Below are 25,759 nucleotides of genomic sequence, written 5' to 3'. Positions count from 1 at the left end.
GTGGGGCTCGCCTGGGGTATCAGCCAAACCTGCTCCTGTCTCCGCTCCTACTCCGAAGCCCCCTACCCTCCTTTGCAGCCCCCCTCTCATCTGCCCACCTTCCGGGCTCACTTCTCCGACTCACCTGGCTTTTGGTCCCCTCAGGCGGCGCGGCCCGCCCCCCTGCGGCCCCCCAGCCCGGCAGTCGTGCCCCGGAGGATATGGGTTACAGACCGTGCGGAGACACCAGCTCCGCGGGCGGCTGTCCTGGCTCAAGTAGAAGAAAACCACCGGGGCCAGTGCAGGGTACGGCAGCCCCTCCGCCTCGGAGTCCACGCTGCCCGGGTCCTTTTCCGCCGACCCCGGCCCTGGCCGGCCCACGGCCCCCGACAGGTCGTTGAGCTGCATGAAGCCCCGGGGCTGTCCTGACTCCTCGGCGCCCGCTCCATCCTCCTCCTCGTCCATCCTCTGGCCAGCTGGGGCCCCGGGCGGTTTCGAGAGGGGCAAGGGGCGCCCCTCAGAGAAGGTGTCCTCACGCAACCGGGGGGCCCCGGCGGGGGCGCATCTGGGGAGCTCTAGGGCGCAGGCTGAGCCCCCGGGGGGGCCAGTTCAGCCCAGCTCCCCCTGCCCGCAGGGGCATGCTGCCCGCGGGGCGCCGGGTCGCAGGGAAGCCCCGCCCGGCGCGAGTCCCGCTTCCCCAGGGCTTCTGGGCCCCCCCGGGCCGGCTCCCCCTCACTTTGTTCCGGCTTCTTCGCTTCGCGCCCAGGCTCCGGTCGCCAGATTCGGCACTACCTTCGGCGAAGCGGCCCCAAAAGGGGGAGAGCGAAAGGGGGGTGGAGGGTGAGGGGGGCCGGGGAGGGGCGCCCCCTCTTCCCGCGGCGCAGCTGGAGCAGGATCTAAGGGGTCAGCATCGTCCCGGCTCCGCGCCAGCGGCGGCGGGGGAGGGGAGGAGGAATCTCTTTGGGGGTGGGTTTGGAGGGGGTGGGGGGCGGCTCCCTTCTCCACCCGGCGGCGGGCTCACGGTCCAGGAGGGGCGGGGAGGTGGTGGGGGGCCGTCCCGGGCAGGGGTGGAGGCGGAGATGCCGCCGCCGCAGCCGCCGCGGTGGCTGCCGCTGCCGTAGCTGTCGCCGGCACCACTGCCGCCTCCTCCGGCCGAGACGCGGAGCGAGCAAGCGAGAGCGGCGGCGAGGAGCCCGGCGCACACCACAGCTGGATCCCTCACTCCAACTTCAAGCCTCGGCCCCGCCTCTCCCCAGCCAGGCTCGCAGCCAATCGCCGCGCGCCGCCGGCCCCGAGCCGCACTCCCATTGGCCGGCTGCCGTGGCAGTGCGGGCGGGGGCACCGGGGAGAGAGCCACAGCTGGAATCCGGTTCCCACCCCAAAGCCCGGGACCGCCCCTCTCCCCTCCCCTTGGCCCTGGTGTCCGCTCCCGAAGACTGGATCCAATTAGACGGCTACCCAGACCGAACCCACTTTCTTATTGGCCAGTGGGGGCTCTGGGACTCCTCTGGAGGGAGCCCCAGGGAATCAGAGTATTTGGCGCGGGGTCCTGGGATAGCGCCGCCGGCCCCCGGGCATCCTTTGTCCAAGACCCCAGAATTGGACCGCAGCCGGAGGGCGGGGCTCAGCTCTGGGCGGGCCCGGTGCAGAAGGAAGGCAGACAGCCCGGTGTGAGGGGTGTGACCAGGGTCCTAGAGCGAAATCCTGGGTCTCTAACCGATTAATATCCCACCCTGGAGTTTGGCCTGGGAGCGGGACTGAGGAAGGGGCGAGCGGAGCGGGAAGTCCCGGGGGTAGGCCTTCAGGCTGGAGGAGGCTGGTCTTAGGAAAACGGGCGGAGCCCAGGGAAGGCTGAGGCATCAAGGTCTGGGCGTGGCCTCCACCAACCTCTTGAGTTTGTTGTTGCTCCTCCCAGGTCCATTTCTGCGGCTTTGACCCTAATCTCCTAACACTAACCCTCTGACCCTGATCTCATGTTGACACTCCTGAGCTTCAGGAGAGGGCTTCGTGCTTGAACACGTGGCCCCAGGCAGGTCACGCCGGCCCCAGAGCCCGGATCTCCAACAGCAGCTGCGGAGCAGAGGGATGTTCCTGCGAGGGGACCTGCCAGGGTCTCGAGTGTGTGGGAGGAGGTAGAAGCATAGATCTGGGCTTTGCCGACTCTGAACCTGCAAAGTTCCACCAAGCCCCCACTCCGTGCCTCAGTTTCTCATTCCCGAGTTCCAAAATAGCTCATGGGGAGGCTGTCCGCAGGACAGGAGATTGGCGGGGCTACTCTCCTTGCACATCTCCACCCTACCAGGAGCTGGTCCTCGATGGTCTGCTGCTACCCACGCGCGCGCACGCACGTGGACCCCGGCCCTCCTCCCGCCTCTCCTTCCTGAGTCCCCGGGATCTCTGCGCCCCAGCTCCCTCTTGCCGCCAGCTCTACCCCTAAAGGCTGTGGGTACCCGGGAGCGGGGTTCTGGGCGCTGGGGTGAAGTGCGGCGGGGAGGGCATCCCCACCTCTGCGGGAGGTAGACACAGCGGAACCAAGGAAGTCAGTTCCCTCTCCTGAGACTTCGGGGCCACTTACGCCACTGAGGAGAGGCAGAGGGATGGACCGGATGACCTCCTACACCCGCCATCCCCCCACCCCCACCCCCGACTCCCCGGCGTTTTTTGCTCCCCTAGGGCTGCGCCACCCACGGCTCCCGCCGAGCGGGGTGCGTGTCTCAGCCCCCTCCCGGGCGGGTTGCGGGGAGTGCAGTAGGGAGGGCAGAGCGGTTTCTGCCTCCTAGGTTGCCCTTTCGCCAGATCCTGCGCCGAGTTGTGCAAATGAGGCCGGGCTCATTTGCATTTCATGCTAATGAGCAGTTCCCTTAAGTGCCTTTCTCTCCTGGCGGGAGTCTCTGCCCTCATTCCGCGCGTGCCCGCGCCAGTCTTGAACTTTCAGTGGTCTTCTGGGAGAGGGGCCTATTTATGGTTTGCCCTCGTGTCTGACACCTTCCCTCTCGCTGGTCCGCAGTCTGCCTAGTGGCCTGCCCTTCCCAGACAGGATCAAGAGGCCCCACGGCTGGCACCGTAGGTAATGACTCCAATCATTCCCTCTTAACAGAGGGGAAAATGAGGCCAGAGAGGCTTGCCCAGCCCAAGGGTCAGGTTTCCTGATGGTCAGCAGGCCCCACACCTTCCTCCACCATCCAGACCACCCCCTAACCCCAACCCCCATCTCTGGGCTGAACCCAGTTCTAGAACATACGCAAAAAGGGGGGCAGATACATGCACCATCTGAGCAAATCATCCCAGTGCTCAGGGCCACCTAAGGCACCCTGACCCCTGTGCGGGACACCAGGAGATTCTGATATCCCTGTCAGAGATGCTCACCGTTGGCCTGAGTGGAGGAGGTAAGGAGGGAGACAGGACCCACGAAGAAGGCAAAGGGAGCCATGAAACCATCTTTAACTCCCACCCTCCAAGTCTCAGCTCTGACATCAGCTCCTCAGGGCGGCCTCCTTTGAGCAAGTATCACAGTGCCTACTAAGTGCCAAGGTGCTGAGGACACAGTACTAGATCAGACCAGAGTCCATAACCTCAGAGCACTTGGCCCAGCCCGGGCTTATGTCTGTATTTGTAGGAAATGGTTCTCTTCCCCTCTAGGCTCTGTATTCCCTGAGGGCAGAGGCTATGTCCATTTTGCTCACCAGTTTGGCACACAGTAGGTGCTTAATAAATCTCTGTTAGATGAATAACTAACCTCAGGCAGACAGGGGGAATGGGAGGGATAAGAAATTCCTTTCTTTGGGCCGCAGCTGGTCTAAGAGTTGTCTAAGATCTCCTCTGATTTTAGGGGAGAACACCCATATAGGTCCTGATCCACCAGCCCCTCCAGCCCACTCCCATTCACACCTCCCTCACAGCCAGGACGGCTCCCTCAGGAACTAAGAGAATATTCCCATAGGTGATGCTCTCTGCTCAGCAATGATACGCTGTCCTACTTAGTCAACTCACAGCCTTGGGAGTTGGTGGCTGGGTGGGAGCTGGGAGTTGGGTGGTATTTTTTAGATAAGGAAACTGAGGCTCCAGGAGGTGATGAAATTACTTAAGTGACTGCCCAAACTATGAGGCCCTGTCTCCAATGGCCCTGGCCCACAGTTCCTCCAGGACAGTCCTACCAGCAGAACAAGAGGGACCAGCAAAGGAGAGGACAGGCTGAAGACTTAAAACCCCACATCTGAGCAAGACTTACGCTCAGCCCTGCCCTCTTTAGAAAATGCAAGCACTCCCGAGAGAACTAACCCTTTAAGGCCCTAACTCCTTCCTCTGAACCCATTTACTAAATCCCATTGTCAGGCGCATGCCTGATACCAGGGGAAGGAAAAGAGGAGACACAGAGCAGAAGGAAGATGGGATGGAGGGGCAGAAAACACCAAACGCACCCTCCTTCACAGCTGGACCTCCTGGGGGATGAGGAAGGCTTAGTGGTCTTTACTGCACGCTGAAGACCCCAGAATGAATGAGATATGTTGAACGGTTTCAGGCCAGGCTCTTACCCTCTCTGAGCCTTGAACATCTATCTATCCATATGAGGCCAAAGGTACCTGCCTTGCCACCTCATTCATGAGGGTCAATGGACAAGAGGGCTTTGCAAACTGCCTAGACCCTTCCGAAGCCAGGGCTGGGGCTGCCAAAAAGGCCACCTGTGCTTCACCATGCTGCACCCTCCCTCCTTACTGCCCACCAGATCAGGCTCTGCTTGCCCAGCCCCCAGACTTCCTGGCCAGGCTGAACAGGGTCCAGCCAGCAAGGGGACAGCTGACCTTGCTGGCTGGAGCCCTAATCCTCCCCAGATGGGCCGGTGGCTTGCATCAAGGGCCCAGCTGCCCAGACCCGGGTCCCGTTGACCGTATGTGGCTATGATTGACAGTATGCAGGGGGTGGCTGTGGTCCTGAGCAGACCTTGGAGTGATTCAGTCCAGTCTCCCAGCTCCTTCCAGCCCGGCTCCTCCCCACTGTTGATGTCCCCACAAGCAGTGGCCCCGTGCAGATCTCATCTCTAGCGGCCTCTTCTGGCTCTCTCTACTGCTTGGCTCTGGGGCTACAAGGGTACCTAGGCTCATCAGACCCCCAAAGGGCCCAGGGTTGGGGGTCAGCCCCATTATCCTACACTTGCCCTTCCCAAAGCATGCTTCCCAGTCCCCTCCCCCTGGTGAAAACTAGATGGGGGTTCCAGGGCCTATGAAGATGCTGGGTGCCAAGGATGGGGCTTGTGAGTATCTCCCAACATTGAGGGAACAGGAGGAGATCACAGGAAGGCAGAAGCTTTCCCTAAAGCAGGAAGGACTCAGGTTTGGAGAAGGACTTCCACCCCAACAGATGCTGCAAATGAAAGAAAACTCTTTCCCGGGACTTAAGTGAAGGCAGGCGGATGGACCATATGACCTCCTGCAGGAAGGCTGGGAGCTGGACGGATACCCCAAAAGAAGTGTCCTAGGTCCTGATAAGAGCAGCTCCCATAATGGACCAGAACATATGCAAATTCCATGAAAAATAAAACCTTATATGAAGCATCCCCCTGCCTCTTCCCCAGCTTAAAACTGGAGGAGACAATGGGAAGGGAGGGCAGGCCCCTTTCTTAACCCTGCCTGAGGGCAAGGATTGGCCTTTCCCCTCCCGTGCAAGTACACACCCACACCACTGGTGGTCATTACTGGTCCCCTGACCCCAGCTTCACTCAGGTTGCAATGACCATAGAGCGGGGCAGAGTCAGCCTGGTGACCTTTGAAGGTGAAAAAGGAATCCAAGGAAGCAGAGGGGGCAGCTAGGGGCTCCCAGAAAAGGGGACCTGGGCTGCTGGCTCCCATGCTGGAGCCCGAGGTCCCTCTCTTATAAGCAAGGCTGAGGCCCTGAGGTTCCCGCAGGACGCTGTTAGGTTTATTCCAGGGTAAGTGGGTGCCCATGGTGGGGCAGCGAGGACGGCCGAGGTCACCTGGTGACAGTGTGCTCAGGGGTGGCCGCAGGCTCTGCGGGGCCCTGCAGGGCCTGAGTCTCTGGCCGGCTGGGAAGCTCCACCTTCCGCCCCAGCCCGAGGTGGGGGAGGCAGTCACTGATGTAGCAGTTTCCGTAGTTCACAGGGCTCGGTGATGGGTATCGAGCAGGCCTGGTTCTCACACACGTAGGCAGTGGCCTGGTCTTCTAGCCGTCGCAGGGTACTCAGGAAGGGCAGCTGGCGGCACAGGAAGCTCGAGGGGTCCCCATCGGCCAGAATCAGCACCTGGGAGAGTGGCAGAGAGGGTCACCTGGGGGCACTGGGACACCGGCAGGGCCCACTAGTGGGTGTCTTCTCCCCAGGCCTTCAAAGGAGCCGGAGATACTGGGGAGCTGAGGAGGGGAGGGGGCCCTGGCAGGGGAGGAAGAGGGTGGGGCCAGGCTCACAGACCAAACCTTGTTAGGGATGTAGATGGAGTGGACACACTGCAACAGAGCCTTGGTGTCCTTGGCCTGGGGGTCTCCACAGATCACGATCTGGCCAGAACAGAAAGGTAACTCCAGTGACAGGTGCAGAGGGGCTGGACCCAGACCTGCCGGGGCTTCCCCATCCTCCTGCCAGCCACCCTATATGCCTAAGAAGAAATGGGGACTCAGCTCAGCACCCCCCAGACCAGCTGCCAGGAGGCCGCATCGGATTCACTGCTCAGCAGGTGAGAACACGCACGCACGCACACACACACACACACACACACACACACACGAGGCAGAGATATATAGACAAACATGCAAATATAAGCAGGCTAGCCTGAACACGGGGCACACACACTCACTCACACCAGCGCACACTCAGAAAGCCAGGCACACAGTCACAGACCTCCACTCCAGAGTCATACACACCAGAGGCACACGCACAGCAGTAACACACATAGAGACTTACACACAGACAAGCATACGTCTGCACGCACTGTACCGCTGACCCAAATACACCGACACACAGAGAATCACAGAGGCACACAGAAGCCTCAGAGAAACACGTCAGCAGCCACAGGGACCCACAGTTAACCCCTTCCTCTGACAGCCCCAGCCACAGGCCCTCACACAGGCACCTGTCCGTGCCGGAGGCCTGCTTCAGACACACACTCACACAGACTCCCCCATCTGCACTGAGCAGCCTTACAGACATTCCCTCGGAGACACCTATACACACACTCACACAGGGCCACACATTCATGGACCTGAGCTCTGGGGACAGCCCCTAGGACTCCACTCCATGTCTCTATTGCAGCCCCAGCTCCCCTCCCACCCAGGGTCCCGGCCCAAGTGCCCCACCTGCTTGAGGGTCTGCTGATGGGCTGAGAGGGCGCGGACCATCTCAGGCAACGCCACGGGGACACGGCGCATGCGCTCAGAGAAGGCGGCCAATAGGCACACACACTTGTGCATCCAGTCCTTGTGGCCCGTGAAGCCGTGCAGCCGAAGCAGGTTATGGGCCGACACGGAGTTGGCGCTGGGCTCCGCACCATCCTGGTCTGCAGGGTGCATGGGGGGCAAGCGCTGAGAGGGAGGGTCATCGGGTCCCAGGACCCTGCTCCAGGACTGTGGCCAGGGCAGCTGGAGGGATGGGGTAGAGGAGTCCCTGCCTGCCAGCTCACGCCCCAGGTCTGAGAGTGTAATGCTGACCCCAGCAGTTACTGACCCTTTGCGCGCTCACACGCATCCTCAACTCCACCTGCTCCAGGCTGAGCTGTTGGCTCCCAGGCTCCCCGATCTCCCTGCTGACACCTCCATCGCTACCCCTCCCTCCGTCTCCCTCACCTCCCACTTTTAATCCATCGTGAACCTGCAGGGTCTGTGACCAGAATAGATCCAACCTGACCATTTCTCCCATCTCGTACTTCTACCTCGTCTGGGCCTTTGCTGATGCTTGCCTGGACCAACGCCACTAACGGCTTCATACCTGGCCGCCCTGTTTCCCCTGCCCCCATTCCCTTCTCCACCGTCGGTCCGAGTAATAGTCTTAAACCCAAACTAGAGCAAATCACAACCCACTCAAAACTCACCAGAGCCTTCCACTCCTTGCCACACCTACAAGACCCTGCAGGGATCCAGCCCCACCTGGGCATCCTCCCCTCACACGCTGACCTCTGCCCGCCCTGTCCTCCAGGGCACAGGCTGCCCACTCAGAGCCTCTCACAGGCTGTTCCCTCCACCTGAAATCCCTCTCCTGCTCCTCCAGGATCACACGGCCCCATCTTGCCCTCCAGCCCTTGGTTAAATGACTCCCCGGCTCAGCTGGGCCCCACCGTTGTTCTCAGGGCCCTTTCATTCAGCTAACGTTTATTGAGCACCTAATTATGTACCAGGCCTGCGCTAGATCCTGGGGATAAAGCAGTGACAACATCCTGCCTCCAAGACACTTACATTTGAGTGGGGGGAGAGACCATTAACAGACCAGAGGCATCAGGTGATGCTAAATGCCACTGAGAAAAGACAGGAACAAGGTACCTGATGGGCAGCTCCTACTTCTCCAAGGCACTCACAGTTTTAACTATGTATTTGTGTGTGTGTTTTTGCTTTAAACGTTACCATCTGTTAGTTGTCTCCCTTACTGAACAGTAAGCTTTGTGAGGGCAGGGATGAAGCTGGCCTTGTTCAATCTATCTAGGCATGCCACACTGCCACTAAGCATGCTCACAGAATAGCTACATCAATCTTCATGTCAACCATGTAAGGGAATGCCAACGTAGCTCCATTTTGCATATTAAGAATCTGAGGGGACTTCCCTGGTGGCGCAGTGGTTAAAGCATCCGCCTGCCAACGCAGGAGACACAGGGTTGAGCCCTGGTCCGGGAAGATCCCACATGCCGCGGAGCAACTAAGCCCGTGCACCACAACTACTGAGCCTGCGCTCTAGAGCCTGCGAGCCACAGCTACTGAAGCTCATGTGCCTAGAGCCCGTGCTCCGCAGCAAGAGAAGCCACCGCAGTGAGAAGCCCACGCGCCACAACAAAGAGTAGCCCCTGCTCGCCCCAACTAGAGAAAGCCCGCACGCAGCAACGAAGACCCAACGCAACCAAAAATTAATTAATTAATTGATTCGTTAAAAAAAAAAAAAAGAATCTGAGGCTCTGAAATGCAACGAGACCAGCCCAATGTCACTCGGTTAATGAGTGGTAAAGCTGTGAGCCCAGGAGGGCCTGGCCCCTGCCCATGCCGGCCCTCCACCACCACACTGCACTTATGCCTCCCCCAGGAAAAACCAAGCCCCGGTTGGGTCCAGGACCCCGGGCCAGCTCCACATCCTCACTGACCGTCCTTCAGACGCAGGGGCAGGCCAGCCCCCAGCTCAGCCTCACTGCAGAAGTAGCCGCCACCCTGGGAGTCCCAGAAGAGCCTGTCCTGCGTGTCCTGCAGCCGCAGAGCCCACTCGAGCCACGCGCTCTCCTGTGAAGCCTCGTACAAGTCCAGCAGGCCCCGCACCACGAAGGCGTAGTCCTCCAGGAAGCCCCAGCAGGGCGGGTTGCTGGGGGGACAGGCATTGGGGAGGAGACAGGACAGGGAGAGAGGAGCTTTCACAGAGGAGGCCCTTATCACGTGCTTTTGTTTAACCCTCAAAATCTAGCTCTTGGGTAGGCCCCTTTAGCCCATTTCCCAGATGAGCAAATGGTCCCAGGGAGATTAAGAGCTCATAGTGGGCAGAAAGCAGAGCCAGGACTAGTGCCCACCCGGAGAAGAGAAGAGGGGAAGAGAGAAGAGCATGGGATGCCCAAGGAGGCAAGCCTTCCTGGACTGTCCGGCCCCCCACCTGTGCTCCACGGTCCCCCCAGAGCCTGCATAGCAGGTCCGCATTAGGCGGCCACTGGCCACGTCAAACATGTGCCGCTTCAGGAACTTGGCACCACTGATGGCGTAGTTGATCAGCCTCTCCTGGCCCAGGACAGCCCCGGTCACGGCAAAGCCAGACACCATCAATCCTGGAGGTAGGAGACACGAGTGGTTGTGATGCCGGCTGGGGCCCTCCCAGTATGTCCATCCCAACCCCCCAAGCTCTGACACCTCCCTGGAGCAATAGGGTAAGCGGGTAAGAGTCTGAGCTCCAGCGCCAGGCAGAGCTGGGCTCCTGTCCCTGTGTGGGACCTCGGGTGGATTACCGTAACTCTTGATTACCGTAACTCTCAGTTTGCTCATTTGTAAATTAAGGACAATGAACCTGATAAAGGAAGAATTACTGTTTAGCAGGTGCCTGTCATACATAAGGGCCCTTATGAAGGACAATTCTATAAACGGATCAGGCCTCAGACAGCCACCCCACCGTTCCAGGCCGCCAACATCTTGCTGTCCAGGTGCGGCTTTGGCCGATGTTTCCGGGCCTGGAAAAGCTTCTCGAGGCCTGAGCTGAGTAAGGTCCGTACGGCCTCCACTTCCAGGCCAAAGCGGGCAGCAGTCAGCTCCAGTGAATACCGGACGGTCAGCACGCTCTGGCCCTGCAGCTCCCCCTTTGGGTCCTGAGGAAAACAGCCCTTGTCCGAAGGAGTCCACTTGCCTATCTGGCTCCAGGACCCCTCCCGTGACCCAGCTGTCCTCACCTGACCGGGGCTGACGTTGCCGGCCTCCGTGAGCCCATAGTGCTTCATGAGGAGCTGGCCCGAGGTCAGAGGCTCGGTGGTGCCCAGCACGGGCTCAGGGAGGAGATGCTGGACCTCTTTGGCTGTCCACACGTAGAAGGCACCCTCTTTGGGCCTCATGCCCCGCTCCGGGGGCGAGTCCCCGTCCTCTGCACTGTAGAAGCCTCCAGACTGTGGGGAGGGGAGACTTGGTTGGCCCCAGCCTTCAGGGCAGCCAGTGGAGGCCCCGAGCCCTCCCGCAGCCAGACCCGCCTGCCTTAGCGGACACACACCCGGTGACTCAGGTTCCGAGCCACGTACTGCAGGATGCCTTTGGCAACTTCAGAGTAGAACTCATCGCCAGAGATCTGATGGGAAGGAAGGAGGCTGTAAGCAGAGGGAACTAGGTACAAGGGGCAGTCAGCGTTCTCCCAGGAAGGGAGGGAGGGAAGCTGGGTAGTGGGCATATGAGAGGGAATTAGGGGTGAGGTTAAGGGAGAGCCTCAAGTCACCAGGAAAGCCCTGCAAAGGGGCAGCCAGGCGTTAGGAGGACAGGCTGGGTCTCTGCTCTGGGCTGGGATCAGGGGTCACCTGGAAGGCCTGTGAATAGGCCACCGTGAGCTGTGCCTGATCGTACAGCATCTTCTCAAAGTGGGGGACGTGCCACTGGCGGTCGGTGGAGTAGCGGTGGAAGCCCTGTGCCAGGAGGAACGTGGGGCTGGAGGCCGGTCCCAGCTGCTGTCCCCACCCCGCTGCCGCCCGCTGCCCCCTCCAGGGAATGCCCAGCCCCCCCTCACCTGCCCCACATGGTCTCGGATGCCCCCGTTGGCCATCATCTTCAGGGTGTGCAAGGCCATCTGCTGGGCCCGAGCGCCATCCTGAGTTAGCCGATGGCTGAGCCAGTAGGAGAACAGGAAGCTCAGGATCACTGCAGACACCGAGAGCAAGCGGTGAGAGACCGGGGAGGACAAAGGGGCCGAGCTCTGGGTGATCAGGACTTTGGCCAGGCTAGGCTTAGGGGTTCACGCAACAGGCAGTCTCTCTGGACAGGCTGAGGGTCAGGAGGTCAACCCACAGGACAGGTGATCGTTATCTAGGTCAGTATTAGAAGGTCCCTGCTAAGACCACAAGTCAGGGCTTCACTAGATAGCTACTGACAGACAGGCTGGGCTCAGGAGGTCACTGGCCAGACAGGAGAGTGGGAGGTTGCTAAGCAAGACGAGAGTCAGGAGGTCACTTACTAGGGTAGGCTTCAGAAGGCCAGGCCGGGGCTGGAGCGGTCACGGGGCGGGGGACACTGACCTGGCGTGGGGAACTTGGGGGCCTCGGCGAAGCCGCCATACTCCTCGTCGTAGCTCTCATCCAGTTGCTGGAAGCAGCGGCTGTTCGTGGTGGCAGCGGAGGGTGGCAGCTGGCGGTCACCCATGCTGATCTCTGACCGGGCCAGCAGAGCTGTGGTGACACGCTGGCTGGTTTTCAGCAGGGGACTCTTGTTCTGTTTCCACTATGGGAGGCAGGGGCAGACCTGGAGGTCAGCACCGGGTGGGGGCCCTTGTTCCCTCACCCTTGACCCCCCGGCCCCCCACTCCCCAGCGCACACCCACCTGCTCCCGTATCCTCATCAACACTGTGCGGAAGCCAACTCGGGTCAAGCCATCCTCAGGGGGAAAATAGGTGCCCCCCACAAAGGGCTGGAGGCTGGGAGTCAACCACACACTCATGGGCCAGCCCCCACCACTGCTGGTGGCCTGGCGGAGAGAGGGCCAAGGTGAGGGGAGCGGCCCCACGCGCACGGGCAACCGCCCCTCCAAGGGAAGAGCACGCACCTGCACAAAGGTCATATACGCTTTGTCCACGTCGGGCCGCTCTTCCCGGTCAACCTTCACACTGACGAAGTCCTCACTGAGCAGGCGGCCAATCTCCTCGTTCTGGAAGGACTCCTCCTCCATCAGGTGGCACCAGTGGCAGGTGGAGTACCCCACTGGAATGGGGTCACGGGGCCAGGGGGGACCAGTGACTGGTCAGAGGGGGGCCAGCCAAAGGGCCGCGGCTGAGCCAGAGAGGCCCTGGCCTGTAGATTCCTGGGAGGCCCCCAGGCCCAGGGGACCCTTCCCTGATCCACCACCACTCCCCTCACCCAGCCCAGGGAAGGTGGGCGCAGTACCTGAAAGGAAGATTGGCTTGTTTTCTTTCCTGGCCTTGTCGAAGGCTTCCTGCCCCCAGGGGTACCTAGGCCCGGCAGGGTGGGGCATCACTCACTAGCCCGGGCAGGGGTGGGCAGTGGGGGGGTAGGAGGGGTGAGGGTCCAGCTGCCCCGGGAGGGCATCAGGAGAGGGACTCACCAGTCCACAGGGTTGTAGGCATGTTGCAGGAGGTACGGCGACTTCTCACTGATCAGGCGGTTGGGGACTTTCTGGGGTGTGGACCAAGAGCAGTTAGTCCGGCTCCCCTTCCCTCCAGCCGACATGGGCACCAAACTACCGACCGTCACGCTTCGGTTCTTGTCCTGGGAGGAGCTACCCCTGTCGTGGGCAGGCAGGTCAGGTGAGGAGTCTCCACCACCTCCCCCTACACCACCCCCAGAGGCCCACCTGACCCCACCCTGCCCTCTGGCACCCCTCCTGGAGCCCCCTGTTCCCAGTCCAACCCACCTTTCTGAACCACGGGGGAGACGGTGGCCTTTGCGCTCCCCCTTGTGTTTTTCGGGGGGTGAGGAAAGGTGGCTCATTGGGGGCTCCCTGCCAGGTTAGTCTCCCCCAACCTCTCAGACCTGGCGGTGGGAATGGTGATGACTGTGAGGTCAGGGCGAGTCACAGTGAGTGGAATGGTCCTTCCGGCTCCATTCTCTTCCCCTCACCGGGCCCCACCCCAGGGTGGCTGGGCTGGAGGTATCCCTCTGGCATGCCTGCCTGGGTGTGATCTGGGCAGGGAGGCTGCCGGCTGCTGGGTGTGGGACTGGGCCAGGTGAGGGGCAATGAGAAGAAACTCGGCATCAGGGACTCCCTCACTCAACATCCACCCACTGGGCACTTCTGGGGGGCCAGGTCCTGTGCCAGACACCCCATGACCCCCAAAGAATCAGAAACTGGCCCTGATCTCAGGGGGCTCAGCCTGGGACAGTGGCACTGTAAGGCAGGTCTCAGAAATGACAGGTCCCTGCAGCATTAAGGACTGTGACAGGCCAGCCCAAGGTGCTTTTGGACAAGGACTCTTGGCCCAGCACTGGGGTTCAAGGAGGGCTTCCAGGAGGTGGTGTCAGAACAGAGTCTCTGGGGCAAGCTAGCCCTGCAGCTGGAGGGGAGGAAGGGAGGAGGGGGTTACTGTCTGGGCCAGGTCTAGGGAGCGGACTCGGGGAAGTAGGCACAGGGTCGGGGGTGGGGAGGTGGCCGGGCAGGCACAGGGGACCAGCGCCGGGAAGACTGGCCCCGGGGCCCCGCAGGCGCAGCGGCCCCCTTGCCCGCGCGTATCTGCGGCTTGCGGCGAGGCCCGGCGCGGAGCGGGTCAGCAAGAGGCCGCGGCACCGCCAGGCCCGCGCGCCCTGCATGGCTGCTGGCGGCCGACCGCCCGGACGCCGCGGACAGGAAGGGAGGGCGGGAGGGAGGCTGCGAGGGGCGGGCCCGGGCACCCGACAAGCCGCGGGTGCGTCTTCGCGGGGACCGCAGGCCACGCGGCTGGTCTCCGAGCGCCGCCCGGTGGTCGACTGAGGGACTGCAGACCGGAGAGGGGGACACGAGGCTGTACACAAAACTGGGCCGTCCCGGCTGGATCTAGACCAGCTGTGGCGGTTAACCCTCTTGAGTAGAAGATGGAGGGCTGTGAGGATGCCAGGGCCGTGGAAAGCTCTGAGCCGCCTGTCATTTTATCCAACCCTAGCCCGTTTTACAAATGAGAAATGAGGCGAGAGGCAAAGGTGTGGCTTGTCCAGGCCCTCCAAGCCAGGAGCTTCGCCTTTGCTCTGCCCACCCCCGACTCCCCAGGGCCGCAAGGTCCTGCTCAAACCCCACCCCCTCCAGGAAGCCTTCACTGAATAACAATAACGAGCCAACTTTATGTACTATCAGGTACTTTACACATGTCTCATTTGCTACATTCAGTCAACATTTATTGAGTGCCCGTCGCCTACCAGGCACTCTGTTAGGTACAACGGTGGGCAGAGGGAGACCAGGCTCCTGCTCTCGTGTTGCTCACAGTCTGATGAGGGAGGCGGAAGCCAATCAGACAACCTGGCAAATGAATGTACAACCACCCACTGTGAGAAGTACCATGACTAGGTATGACAAGGAAACTGGTCTGGTGGGAGAGACGAGGAGGGAAGGCCTCCCTAAGGAAATCACATTTGTGTAGCAGCCTTCGAAGAACAAAAGGATGGATTCTGGAGAGGGCATGGGGAAAATGCTGGGGAAGCAAGAGGAACAGATGTGCAAAGGTCCTGTGGCACAGCAGTGAGTCAGGGCTGAGGAACTGCAGAAGCCATCATGGCTGCAGGACAGAGAGCACAGGGAAGAGAGATGGTAGATGAGGTTGTGAGGCTGTGGAGGAGGAAGGCAGGGGCCAGGTCTTGAACTGTCAGCAGGAGTTTGGTTACTGATGAGAGCAGAAGAAAGCTGTGGAAGGGCTTTAATCAGGGGAATGAGCCTGCATTTTGGAAAGGTCCCTCCAGCTTCCTGGTGGAGAATGGACTGGAAGGAGACAAGAGTGAAGCAGAAGGGTTCAGAGGCCATAGCAGGACCCAGGGGAGAGCTCTGGGAGGTCTGCACCAGGCAGAGGTGGAGATGGAGAGAAGGGGTGGACTTGAGGTCAGTGGGAGAGGAAACATCGTCAGCATTGTCTATAAGGGAGAGGGGGGTGTCAAGGGTGAAGTGCAGAGTGGGGCTGGTGCTGAATGGGGGGCATTTGCTGAGGAGGGGGCACAGGGAGAGACTCAGATCATGGGTTCATGAGGTCCGTTTGGACAGTTGGTTTGAGATGTCCTTGAGATGTACGTGTGGAGATGACAAGGCTCTGGAATGAAGAGGAGGGGCTGGTGGGAGAAAGGAATCAGAGTGGCTGCTCAGTGCAGACAGTGTGGGATCACCCAGGCTGACTGCAGCGAGAGGAGAGGCACGGGCTCAGGCCTGGGCTTGAGGAGCTCAGAAGTGCACCCGTGAAAGACACAGAGGGTCATGGGAAAACCAGGAGAGGGTGTTGTCCCAGAGGCAAAGGGACAGAGAGTTACAAGGAGGGAGGGTCAGACTCCGGAGAAGCCAACTGGGATGGGACAGAAAAAGGTCCACTAGCTTCAGCAACGTGGAGGCCATTGGTGGACTTGGCAGGTGAGTTCCAGGAGGTAATGCCGACAGTAGAAGCTGGTTGGAGTGGGTTGGGGTGGGGGGAAGAAAGGGGACATAGAGAGGAGGGGCACTTGATGCGAGGGGAAAGATGGAAAGACACTCTCAGGCTGGATGAGATTAATTATGGCAAATATCACAGGGAAGGAAGGATTCAGTTGAGAGAAGGCATCTGTTGATGTGGAGGAGAGAGACCTCTGAGAAGCTGGGATAGTGGAGTGACGGAAGGGTTGGCAGGCGGGAGAGGCTGGTGTGTGTGCTCCCCGGACAGAATGAGGTTAGGATCAGAGAACAGGAAGCCTGGCTTTAATGTGGAGGAATTCAGGATGATGACGAGCCCCAGAGAGTGACCAGGGGTGAGAGCAGCTGAGAGGTCAAGGGGTGGCGAGGTCATCTTCTTGGATAATGGAATCACATAAGATTGAGCAACATCTGGATGAGAAGACCATGAGCCATGGCACGGGAGGAATGAGGTGGAGCGCAGCCCCAGGCGGGAGGAGGCAGGACACCAGGTGGCTCCAGTCTCCAAGGAGGGAGGGGTCTTCCAGGAGAAAGATGGTCCAGAGCAAAATGGGGAGCCAGACTACCAACCTCCTCTCGGTGGGAAGCAAAACGGCACCCCTCGGGAGTCCTTAGGGATGCGGCGTCCACAGGGAGAGCCAGTTTAGAAGAGGAGGACCCAGGCTGAGGAGGGGCGAAAGGTGGGTCAGTGACCAAGAAGGATGGCGATCTCCCAGGTTTGTGCAGAAGATGGATGGGTCTGGGTACTGCCTGGCAAAACCAGGAATGAGAGGTATTGCAGGTTCATTCCTCATGGTTAATCTCTGAACAGGGTGGATCCTGGGCTGAATGGACACTGGCCTGGGAGAAGCCACACAGCAACCTCCTAAGGAAGGAATTCTTGTTCCCATTTGACAAGTAAGGAAATGGAGGCGCAGTCATAGAGAGGTTAAGTAATTTACTCAAGGTCAGGGAGCATAACCACTTATTACTAAGTGATTATTAAGTGCAAACCTTAGAGCAGTTTTGAACGCTGTCGGTCTGACTCCTAAGTAGATGCTCTTGTCCACTCTGCCTGTAACAGGTACAGTAGGACTGACTCCCTCCAAAAAAACAAAGCAGCTCCTTTCCCCACCCCCACCTTAAGAAGGAGACCAGCACTGTGTCCTCCCCCACCAACTTTGGTGTTTCTGGCCTATGGAAGGCCATTTTACCCCAGGCCTTTGGCCTGCTGCCTTCAGAGCCAGACCCTGAGCACGGAAGACACATCAGTGCCCAGTGGTTGGAGAGCATTGAGTAGAAGAGAAGTGAGGGTCACCATGGTGGCCCTCAGAATGAGGTACCAGGCCCTGCTCCTCCCCTTGGTTTCTCAGACCCCACACAAGCCCCGCAAGAGGGATCATGGCTGAAATTGAGTTTCTTGCCAGTCCTGGTGAAAAGACGAGAGGAGTAAGAGCCAGATGTAAGGTGATTCAGTAAAACAAAGGATCGTGGGGGCTCTTGGATCCGGCTTGCCTGCCCCACTGAGCTCTGAGCTCCTGGAGGCTGCGGGCTTAGCAACTCTTGAATCCCTCCCAGAGGAGCCTAGCACTCTGTCCACAGCAGCCAGTCAGTATTTGTGAATTAAATCTGGGGCCCAGGGTGCGAGCTCAGAGCCGTGGAGCCAGATCCCCTGACTCTGAATCGCAGCCCCACTCCGCTAGCTTTGTGACTTTGAGCATGCCATTTAACCTCTCTGAACCTCACCTATAAAGAGGGAGCAGGGCCAAGGGCTTTGCACTTGATCTAACGCTCTGCTGCTCCCCGTTTTGACATTCTTAACCCAATTTTGAACAAGGGGCCCCCACGTTTGCATTTTGCACAAATTATGTAGCCATTCCTCAGTGGGAGTAATATTATCTACCTCAGAACATTGATGCAAGGATTAAATGAAATAATCTGTCTGAAGTGCTTAGCACGTAACGAGTGCGCAAGGGAACAATTGTCTATTGTCCCTTGCTATTAGAGCATCCCCCGCGCCGATGTGTGATAAATGGTTGAATGAATGAGAGTCTGGGGAGCATGTGGAAGCGAAGGTGCCAGGCTGAGGGTGCTGTACAGGAAGTGGGAGCATTTTTGTGCCCCACATTGTGGAGCAGTCGTTCCCACGGCAGCCGGTGATTCGTGCTGTGGTCCGGGCCTGGCCGCCACGCCCGGCAAAAAGTCCACTTGGTGAGACCTGAGGACGTGGGTTCCAGTCTTTATTACGAGGCGTGGTCTCGGCCCCAGTGAAGTCGTCAGTGGGATGCGGAGGCCAGCGAGCAGCATCTGCGCCGGCCTCGGGGCGGAGTCTCAGCCTTCCTTCCTTCCCGGGGTGGGTCCTGGCGTGGCAGCCCCGCCCCACTCACGCCAGGGGGCGTGGCCCAGCGCCGTCCACGTGGGGCGGGGCCTCACGCGCACGCGCCGGCCCGCCGGAGGCGGGGGCGTTGCTCAGAGGAAAGGGTTGGTGCTGGCCTGCGGGGGTTGGTTGAGCAGCCCGGCGGAGCCTGAGATGGGCAGCAGAGGCTGCGGCAGGCTCGCAGGGGACGGCGGCGTGAAGGCGCGGGCTTGGGGGAAGACGCTGACCGAGGCGGGGAGGGTCACGCTGGCCGGCACGCTGCTAAGCGGGAGGGGCAGGGAGGCGCTGTAGGTCATGGAGCCGCCGACCGGCCCACCGGCCGCCAGGCCCAGCGCTGGCGACCCGGTGCGCATCTGGTTCAGGGTCGGCCTGCCCTGGTCGCCCCCGCCGAACGGGTTGGTGGGGGATGGAGTGCTGAAACCTGCGGAACGAGATTGGGTTGGGGGACTTGGAGCGGGCCAGGGCCACATAGCCCTAAGTGGGGAAGGGGCAAGGTGGCCAGATCTGGGGTCTTAGAAATAGGGAAGAGCTAAGATTTTAGGGCAGGGTCTGGGCTGTAAAGGAAGAGACGGAGAGAGAGCAGGGGACCCCAGTGTTGAGACCCAGCAGGGACGAGGGGGTGTCCTACCTGTTAGGAAGGGGTTCCGGGTCTTTGCAGCCTGGGGCGCCTTGACTAATGAGTCAAGGTTGACCAAGGAGGAGGCCGAGGGCCCCAGGAAGGACTCAGGAGTCCGGCGCGCTGGGGTGTCCTTGCTGGGCTGGGTTAGTGCTTCCCCCAGCACATCCAGGTCAAAGGCATCTGGCTCCTTTGTGCCATTTTGCTTGGAACTGGGGTCGGGGTCTCCAAACAGGTCCAGCTCTGGAATAGAAATGATAAAGCTCACTGGTAGGGAGAGTGAGTGGTCTCTCTGAGAGGAAGAAGGCAGAGGCCAGCTCGGGGTGGGCCCCTCCTTCCCCAGAGCTGCACATTCCCTGACTCCTGCTTACCCACAGGACTGCTGGGCTTCCCGGAGGGCAGGGCCTGGGCACACTCTAGCCCCTCCTTGGTCTCTGTGGATACTGGAGGCTTGGCAAATGGGTCAAAGGTCGAGGCACCGTCCAGCACTAGCCAAGGAGGAAAAGGGAGATGAGATGGGTTGGCAAAAGGGCAGGCACTGGGCTGATCCCTTTCCAGGCAAGCTGCCCTCTTAACACAGGATCTCTTGCCCCTTGGCACTGGAGGTAAGGGGACCCAGCATCCCCTCAGCCACACCCACTGGCCCTCCACTTACCAGGTGTGTTGGAGGTCTCCACCAACGCCCCCCAGGGGTCGGCCCCAGTGTTGAGGAGTTTGTGGCGGGGGGAGTTCTGTGCCCAGGAGTCTGTGGGGGGTGGTCCAGCAGGCGGCACTGGGGTCCGGCCCCAGGGCTCAGAGGAGGAGAGCATAGGGGGCAAGTTCCAGGGTTGGCTCTGGGACAGGATGCTTCCTGAGCGGACTGGAGACCAGGGGTCTGCCGAAGGCCCCCAGGACGAGCCACTGGGCTCTGTGCTGGGCCTGAGACCTGAAATGGGGACAGCACAGATGTGACCCCAGGCTCACTCAAATCCCCAGTCCAGGGCCTTCCCAGTTACCCAGAGCAATGTGGGAGGCCAAGGGACTCATTTCACAGATGGGATGCTGACTCAGGACTACCCAGCAAGCTGGAGCCCATATTCAGCAACTTATTCCAGGATTCTGCACCCCCAGGGCATAGGCAGCTCAGGCCACATTCCCAGTCAGGGACAGGCTGGGCCAGGAAACCCAGGGTGACCAGAAGCAACAAGAGAACGTTTCTGAGTTTCCCACGAGCTGAGTTCCTCGGATGTGCCCCCTCCCTCACTACAACCCCAAGACACAGAGGAAGCTGAGGCTCGGAGAGGTGCAGTGCTTGCCCAGTGGCCCTCACCTGTGGGAAGGGGATGCCAGCAAGTGGCTGGGAAGGAAGGGGCTCTCTGGGGCCAGCCTGGGAGCCCCTTGCAGCCCTGCATGCCCACCTGGGATGTCCCATGGGTCCGCAGAACAGTGTGTGGAGGGCAGGGCCGGGGCTGGTGCGAAGATATCCACCAAGTCCAGGATGGAGGACTGCTGGGGGCAGAGGCGGCCATGCTCAGGAGAGGGTGGGACCTGGAGGAAGGGCGGGCCCTGACCTGTCATCCTCACTCCAGCTCATTCTCTCCTTTATTCATTCCACAAACATCTATTAATGGTCCCTCGCCTCTGCACAGTGCTTTCCAGTTTATGTTTCCTCATCTGTTTAGTGTCTGATCTTCAGAACAACCTGTGCTGTGGGTAGGGAAGATGGTGGGGTGCCCATTTTACAGATGTGCCAGCTGGAGCCCAGAGAGGGGAATCAAATTAGCCACATAGCCAGGGAGAGGCAGAGCTGGGACAGAAGGCAGGCCTGCCCGACGCTTTCCTCAGCTGTCCTGCCCCTCGGCCCATCAGTGGTAAGAGACATTTTATGATGAGCCTACTTCTATAAGTCAGTGTCCAAGAAACATTGGCCACAATGAGCATTGGCAGAAAGGGTACAGAGACACCCCAGGGATAGCACGGACAGCTTTGGAAGGTCGCCTTGCTACCAACAGCTACCCACTCCTCCCTCTTGGAAAGTGTGTGTATGAGCCCAAGATGTTTTCAGCACCATAGGCCCGAGGCCACCCCCAGTCTTGACCCACAGTATCATATGATCCTAGAGTGTCAGAGCCAGAACTGTCCAACAAGCCCACTGTACGGAGGAGGAAACTGAGGCCAAGACAGTGACAGTGCGGCCAAGTCATTAAGTGGCAGCAAATCCAGGAACCTCAGATCAGGATTCTCTGCATCCCACTTTGCCACCAGTTCAGTCATCAGCCCATGCATGACGGGACTTGGGTCTGCTAAACCCCCTCCACCCCTATTTTCATTGAATTAACATTACTTAGTGCTCACTAGATACCAAGCACTGTTCTACACTCTTTACAGATATTTAACGCAACTCATTTCCCAGGCTCTGCCAGCCCACAGCCCCCAGTGCCCTCTACCTGGGTGGTTTTCAGCTTCTCCTCCTCTCTCTCTTCTCTTTCGGGCTCTCTGTCCCGACGACGGTGGGGTCCGGCCCCAGCACCATTCGCCACAGGGGAGTCATCTCCCCGCCAGGACCTCACCTCCTGCAGAAGGAAAGCGTGAGCAGCCCAGGCTGGACTTGAGGGGACCTTGGCTGGAGTCAAGAGTGTAGGGTGGGAGGCGCCGAGAGGTCGGGGGCAGCAGGACCACCACGGGGAGGGGGAAGAGCCTAGTTAGTGCCCGCGTAGCACCTCCACCAGCAGCAGCAGCAACACAGGAGGCCCGGCCCACTACCTTCTGCTCCTGCCGGCTCAGGTGCAGAGCCAGCTGCAGCTGCAGGTCCTCGTCCCTGTGGGAGGCTGGGGGGACCGGCTGCGAGGGAGGGAGAGAGGGGTGAACTTGGCCCAGTGTTCCCACTCCTGGGCCGAAGGGCAGCATCGCCCTGTGCCAGTAAGGGCAGTGGAGAGAGGAATGCCCACCCTGAGTGGGTGTGGGCAGCCTGCCCCCAGACAGCAGTATGGGTGTGGTCTTCTCCCTGCCCGAATCTGGATCTGAGATGCAGTTTAAAAATCAGGAAGATTCATCCTTCTCTTCTGGGTCCCCTGAGTGCTCTCCAAGCCCTGCTGTGCGAGGCCAGCTGTGTCCTGCCAGGTCTGCCTGGATCCACAGAGGCGATGGCAGAGAGGAGGCTATCAGGGAGGCTGTCCCTGCCCCCCATAAGGACAGCTGATGGGGGGGCAGCATATTTCTGTGTCTCCTAGGAAGGTGTCTGTCAGCACACTCACCCCTTCCCCTCCATGAGGCGATAGCAGGCCCATGAGACAAACGGTACTGCCAACCTACCACACACACACTACCCCTTCCAGGCCCAGCTGGAGAGGACTGGGGGTGGGGAGACAGACCCCACCCCTAGTAACCCAACCCAAGGCACACAGGTGCTGTGCTGTCCTTGGGAGCAGGACTAGGGCTTTGGGGACCAGAGTAGGGGAGCCTAAGAATCAAAGGTGTGGGGCATCCAGGCACCCATCCCTCCTCCAGTTCCCTCCGCCCCCCGGCTGCCCCAGGAGGCGCCTTACCTTCTCAGCCTCCTCGCGGCTCATGGCCAGGGCCAGCTGCAGCTGCAGCTCCTCTTCTCCTGATGTCTGGGGCCGGGCCTGCTCTAGGTCGGAGGTGTAGCGGGGAGATGAGGAGGAGGCTGCAACGACCAACCATCCGTCGTGGCTTCCGTAACCACATGGGGACCCATAGGCTCCCCTGCCCGCCTCTTGCCGGGAAGCTAAGGCTCAGACAGGGAAACTGAGGGGGAACGGAACAACTGGCAGTCGCGGGCCCCAGAGGGCCAGGCAGTGTGCTCGGCACTTTCTCTAAGGTTTCCATTCCACCCCGATAAAGGAGCCCAATCCCTCCTTTACAGATTCGCAACGGCTCTGAGGGGTGCCTGGCTAGGGTCCTGCAGCAAGACTTGAACCCAGGTCCCCTGACTCAAGTTCCTGGACTCTTACAGCTGCGCCCCACCCAGCTTGGGGTCAAGTGCGGTGGGAGGGGGAGAGGTTCCAGTCACGGTCACAGCTCTCCAGGCTCTCAGCCTACTGTCAAGGAGGGTCATCCTGAGCGCCCCCAGATCAGGAAAGTGCCTCCCTTCGAGATAGGAGAGCTGAGAATGCTCTGCAGCCGCCCCCGTTTCCAAGGGCAGGGCCCTCGAGCGGGGGGATCAAGGAGGATGCCCTTAGCAGCACCACGTGCTGTGTGTCTGTGCACAGGGCCGAGGTCTCACTTAATTCTCAAATTGAACAACTGAGGCAAACAAAATTATCCCTACTTTACAGACGAGGAAACTGAGGTCCAGAGAGCTGGTTGTCTAGATCACATGGCTTGGAAGGGGCAGAATAAGGACTGCTACTCCAGAGCCTCTGCTTCCGCCACCACGCCCCTACCAGACAGCGAATTAACGGTAACAAACCTATAAATAACATCATTGTTCGCGCTGACTTGTCGGGCACCTACTACGTGCGGGCCTTGGGCCTCGCATGTCAACCTCTTTCTCTCACGGAATCCTCACACATCCCTCTGAGGTGGGGATTCTTATCCACAGCTGGGGTCACAGAGCCAGGGTCAGAACTCGGGCTGCCTCTCTGTCCCCAGCCACGCCCTGGGCTCACTCACAGTTGTAGGAGGACGGGGAACCGCGGGCACGGCTGAAGCCCAGCTGCCCGCTGCCGATGCCCGTGCCCTCCAACGCCATGCGCTCCTTGGTCTTGAGGGCGTGGGTTCGCTCCTGCCGGAGGCGCTCCTCGTCCTTGAGCAGGGCCATCACCTGCTTGACCTTCTCGCGCACGTTGACGCCCTGGTCCTTGCCATCGCGGTCGATGTACTGGAAGTCCTTGAGCGTCTGGATGGTGTAGAGGTTCTCCCGGCACTGGTGGGCCACCCGCTCGGAGCCTGTCTTGAGCAGGTAGTCCAGCAGCGTCAGCGCCTTGTACACGTGCCGCCAGTTCTTGCCGCTGTCATTGAGCCGCCGCCACAGCATGCCCATGACCTCGGCAAAGGCCACCGTGTTGAAGGTCAGATCGGCAATCTCCGACATGAGCGAGCTGGGCGGACCCCACGGGTCATTGCTAGTGGCCTCGCGCACCTTGATCTCCGCTTCCGAGTAGTTGTGCACGATGTTCTTCACCTGGCGCCGCAGCGCTGATGTCGTCATGGCTGGGGACTTGGAGATGGGCGGCCCCCGCCCCAGCCGCAGGTGGAGGGCCGAGGAGGGCCACCGTCGTCGTCGTCGAGAGGTCACGGTCTCCAAGGGTGGGCCGCCGTGCTCTCAGCAGGGCGGCTGTGTCCTTGGCTTCCACATGGGTCTGAGGAAGAGAGGGCCTGGAACTTAGGAGCAATGGGCCACCTTGCTGGCCACTCAGCCAGCGACTAAAGCCCTGGCCAGGGTGTCCCTGCCGCCAGGAACAGCCTTCGGCAGGCACTCATTTTGTTTTTTTATTTTACTTATTATTCAGCAGGTACTTGTAACTTTGCATGCTCATTAATCTTTACAATCACACCTACAAAGACATTATTATTATTACCTCCGTTCGAAGATGGGGAAAGTTTGAGAGAAAGATTAAATGACTTGTCCAAGATCACAGAGCTGGTGAATGCGGAACCAGGATTAACCCAGGTAGACACGCTCCACAGTCTTTGCTCTTAGTTTAGGGACACGAAAGTGACCCCCCAGGAATGCCTACTTGTCTTGCTTCTACTTCACTACCTCTGTTTCTGCTGGGATCTGCCTTAAGACCTATCCTTTCCAACTTCTCCATCCTCACTTTGCTCTCTTCTTATACTGTTAATTTTTTTTTTTTTTTTTTTTGCCAGTACGCGGGCCTCTCACTGTTGTGGCCTCTCCTGTTGTGGAGCACAGGCTCCGGACGCGCAGGCTCAGCGGCCATGGCTCACAGGCCCAGCCTCCGCAGCATGTGGGATCCTCCCGGACCGGGGCACGAACCCGTGTCCCCTGCATCGGCAGGCGGACTCTCAACCACTGCGCCACCAGGGAAGCCCTATACTGTTAATTTTTGTAGCTTGATCCATTCAACACCAATTTCCTGGGGACTCCTCTGAGCCAGGCTCTATGGCAAGCATAGAGTGCAAGCCTCGGCCCACACACATCCACTTGAGAGGGTGCAGGCAGTCACAGTCCAGCATGGGAGTGCAGAGGAGCACAGGAGTACCCAAGCTAGGAAAATCAGGAGAGCCTTCCCAGAGGAGGTGACGGCTGAGCTGATCTGAGGTTCGAAGTGAAGAGTGAGGAGGAGTGAGGCAGCAAGGCAAGGAAGGAGCATCTGGGGGAGGCTGCCTCCCAAAGAGGACCCATCGTACACACCAGAGCACTGAGGCCAGAGAGGGCTATGGCGTGCCCATAGTCACACAGTGTGTAGGTGGCAGAGCTGGGACTAACACCTGGGTGTCCAGAATACGAATCCAATTGATTCATCTGATTGCTTTATTGCCTCAGTCCCACCTTCTCAGCCAGAATGAAAACTCCCTGAGGGCAAGGCCAGTCTGGGCTCCCCAAACCCCCAAGGCCCTGGGCACGTGGTAGACCTCTGATCTCCCAGCTGAGGGAAGATTAGAGCCAGCCCACAGCCTCAGGACCAGGCCATCAGCTAAAAGCACACCCAGGCCCAAGACAGAGAAAGGTTCTCCCAGGGCTCTACCAGAAACCAAAACCCGAATCCCCCTGCCACCACCATTCCTCTGGTGTGGAGACACACACACACACACACACACACACACTCTCTCTCTCTCTCTCTCTCTCTCTCTCTCTCTCTCTCTCTCTCTCTCTCTCTCTCTCGCTGGACCTGGCCTCCACCCAAACCCCCCACCAACAGCAACCATGGAGACTGCACCTCTCATCTCTACCCTAGGACCCAGCAGGAGTCAGAAAGAGCCT

The 25,759-nt window shown here is 59.7% G+C and overlaps 3 protein-coding genes across 31 annotated transcripts in view; all 3 read right to left on the bottom strand.

Moving 5' to 3' along the window:
* Window positions 1-657, bottom strand: part of CACNA1G (calcium voltage-gated channel subunit alpha1 G) — a 62,588-nt gene extending 61,931 nt beyond the window's left edge. For all 28 annotated transcript variants that reach the window (XM_059996749.1, XM_059996751.1, XM_059996767.1 and 25 more), the window contains exon 1: window positions 203-657. In XM_059996749.1, coding sequence (XP_059852732.1) covers window positions 203-444 — 242 coding nt within the window. In that variant the 5' untranslated portion in view covers window positions 445-657. The remainder of the gene's footprint in view (window positions 1-202) is intronic.
* Window positions 658-6,025: 5,368 nt separating this feature from the next.
* Window positions 6,026-14,097, bottom strand: SPATA20 (spermatogenesis associated 20). 2 transcript variants are annotated; one of them, XM_059998626.1, is made up of 17 exons: window positions 14,015-14,097; window positions 13,577-13,615; window positions 12,896-13,075; window positions 12,718-12,782; window positions 12,380-12,534; window positions 12,158-12,301; window positions 11,856-12,057; window positions 11,351-11,481; window positions 11,145-11,249; window positions 10,847-10,921; window positions 10,536-10,745; window positions 10,262-10,454; window positions 9,755-9,923; window positions 9,261-9,472; window positions 7,279-7,478; window positions 6,403-6,483; window positions 6,026-6,232 (listed from the first exon to the last, which is right to left on the bottom strand). In XM_059998626.1, the coding sequence occupies exons 1-17, from the start codon at window positions 14,095-14,097 to the stop codon at window positions 6,062-6,064; spliced, it is 2,415 nt and encodes an 804-aa protein (XP_059854609.1). In that variant the 3' UTR covers window positions 6,026-6,061. The 2 variants fall into 2 exon arrangements, with proteins under 2 accessions (XP_059854609.1, XP_059854611.1); XM_059998628.1 differs by lacking the exon at window positions 13,577-13,615.
* Window positions 14,098-16,824: 2,727 nt separating this feature from the next.
* EPN3 (epsin 3) lies at window positions 16,825-24,133 on the bottom strand. The gene is made up of 9 exons (XM_059998625.2): window positions 23,485-24,133; window positions 22,398-22,516; window positions 21,616-21,693; window positions 21,300-21,425; window positions 20,271-20,400; window positions 19,529-19,798; window positions 19,245-19,361; window positions 18,886-19,116; window positions 16,825-18,678 (listed from the first exon to the last, which is right to left on the bottom strand). Exons 1-9 carry the CDS (start codon window positions 24,020-24,022, stop codon window positions 18,350-18,352), a joined length of 1,938 nt encoding a protein of 645 aa, XP_059854608.1. The 5' UTR covers window positions 24,023-24,133; the 3' UTR covers window positions 16,825-18,349.
* Between the last annotated feature and the right edge of the window lie 1,626 nt (window positions 24,134-25,759).

Source organism: Delphinus delphis, chromosome 19 (genome assembly GCF_949987515.2).
Source record: "Delphinus delphis chromosome 19, mDelDel1.2, whole genome shotgun sequence".
In the NCBI taxonomy this organism is placed as follows: Eukaryota; Metazoa; Chordata; class Mammalia; order Artiodactyla; family Delphinidae; genus Delphinus; species Delphinus delphis.
Note: the sequence above shows the minus strand (reverse complement) of the source record. Positions and strands in the feature narration are given on the sequence as shown.

Bases quoted from the DNA above. Each gene is read 5' to 3' on its own strand.
- SPATA20 (XM_059998626.1), bottom strand. From the start codon at position 14,097: ATGCAGGGCGCGCGGGCCTGGCGGTGCCGCGGCCTCTTGCTGACCCGC. The intron at 13,616-14,014 runs GCGGGCAAGGGG...TTGGGGGTCATG, and splicing joins GCCGCAAGCCGCAGATACGC to GGGTGTCTGGCACAGGACCT. The intron at 9,924-10,261 runs GTGGGGTGGCTG...TCCTACCTCCAG, and splicing joins GATGTTGGCGGCCTGGAACG to GATTGATGGTGTCTGGCTTT.
- EPN3 (XM_059998625.2), bottom strand. From the start codon at position 24,022: ATGACGACATCAGCGCTGCGGCGCCAGGTGAAGAACATCGTGCACAAC. The intron at 19,799-20,270 runs GTGGGCATGCAG...TCCCCATTTCAG, and splicing joins GGACCCATGGGACATCCCAG to GTCTCAGGCCCAGCACAGAG. The intron at 18,679-18,885 runs GTAGGACACCCC...CTCGTTCCGCAG, and splicing joins CCGGAACCCCTTCCTAACAG to GTTTCAGCACTCCATCCCCC.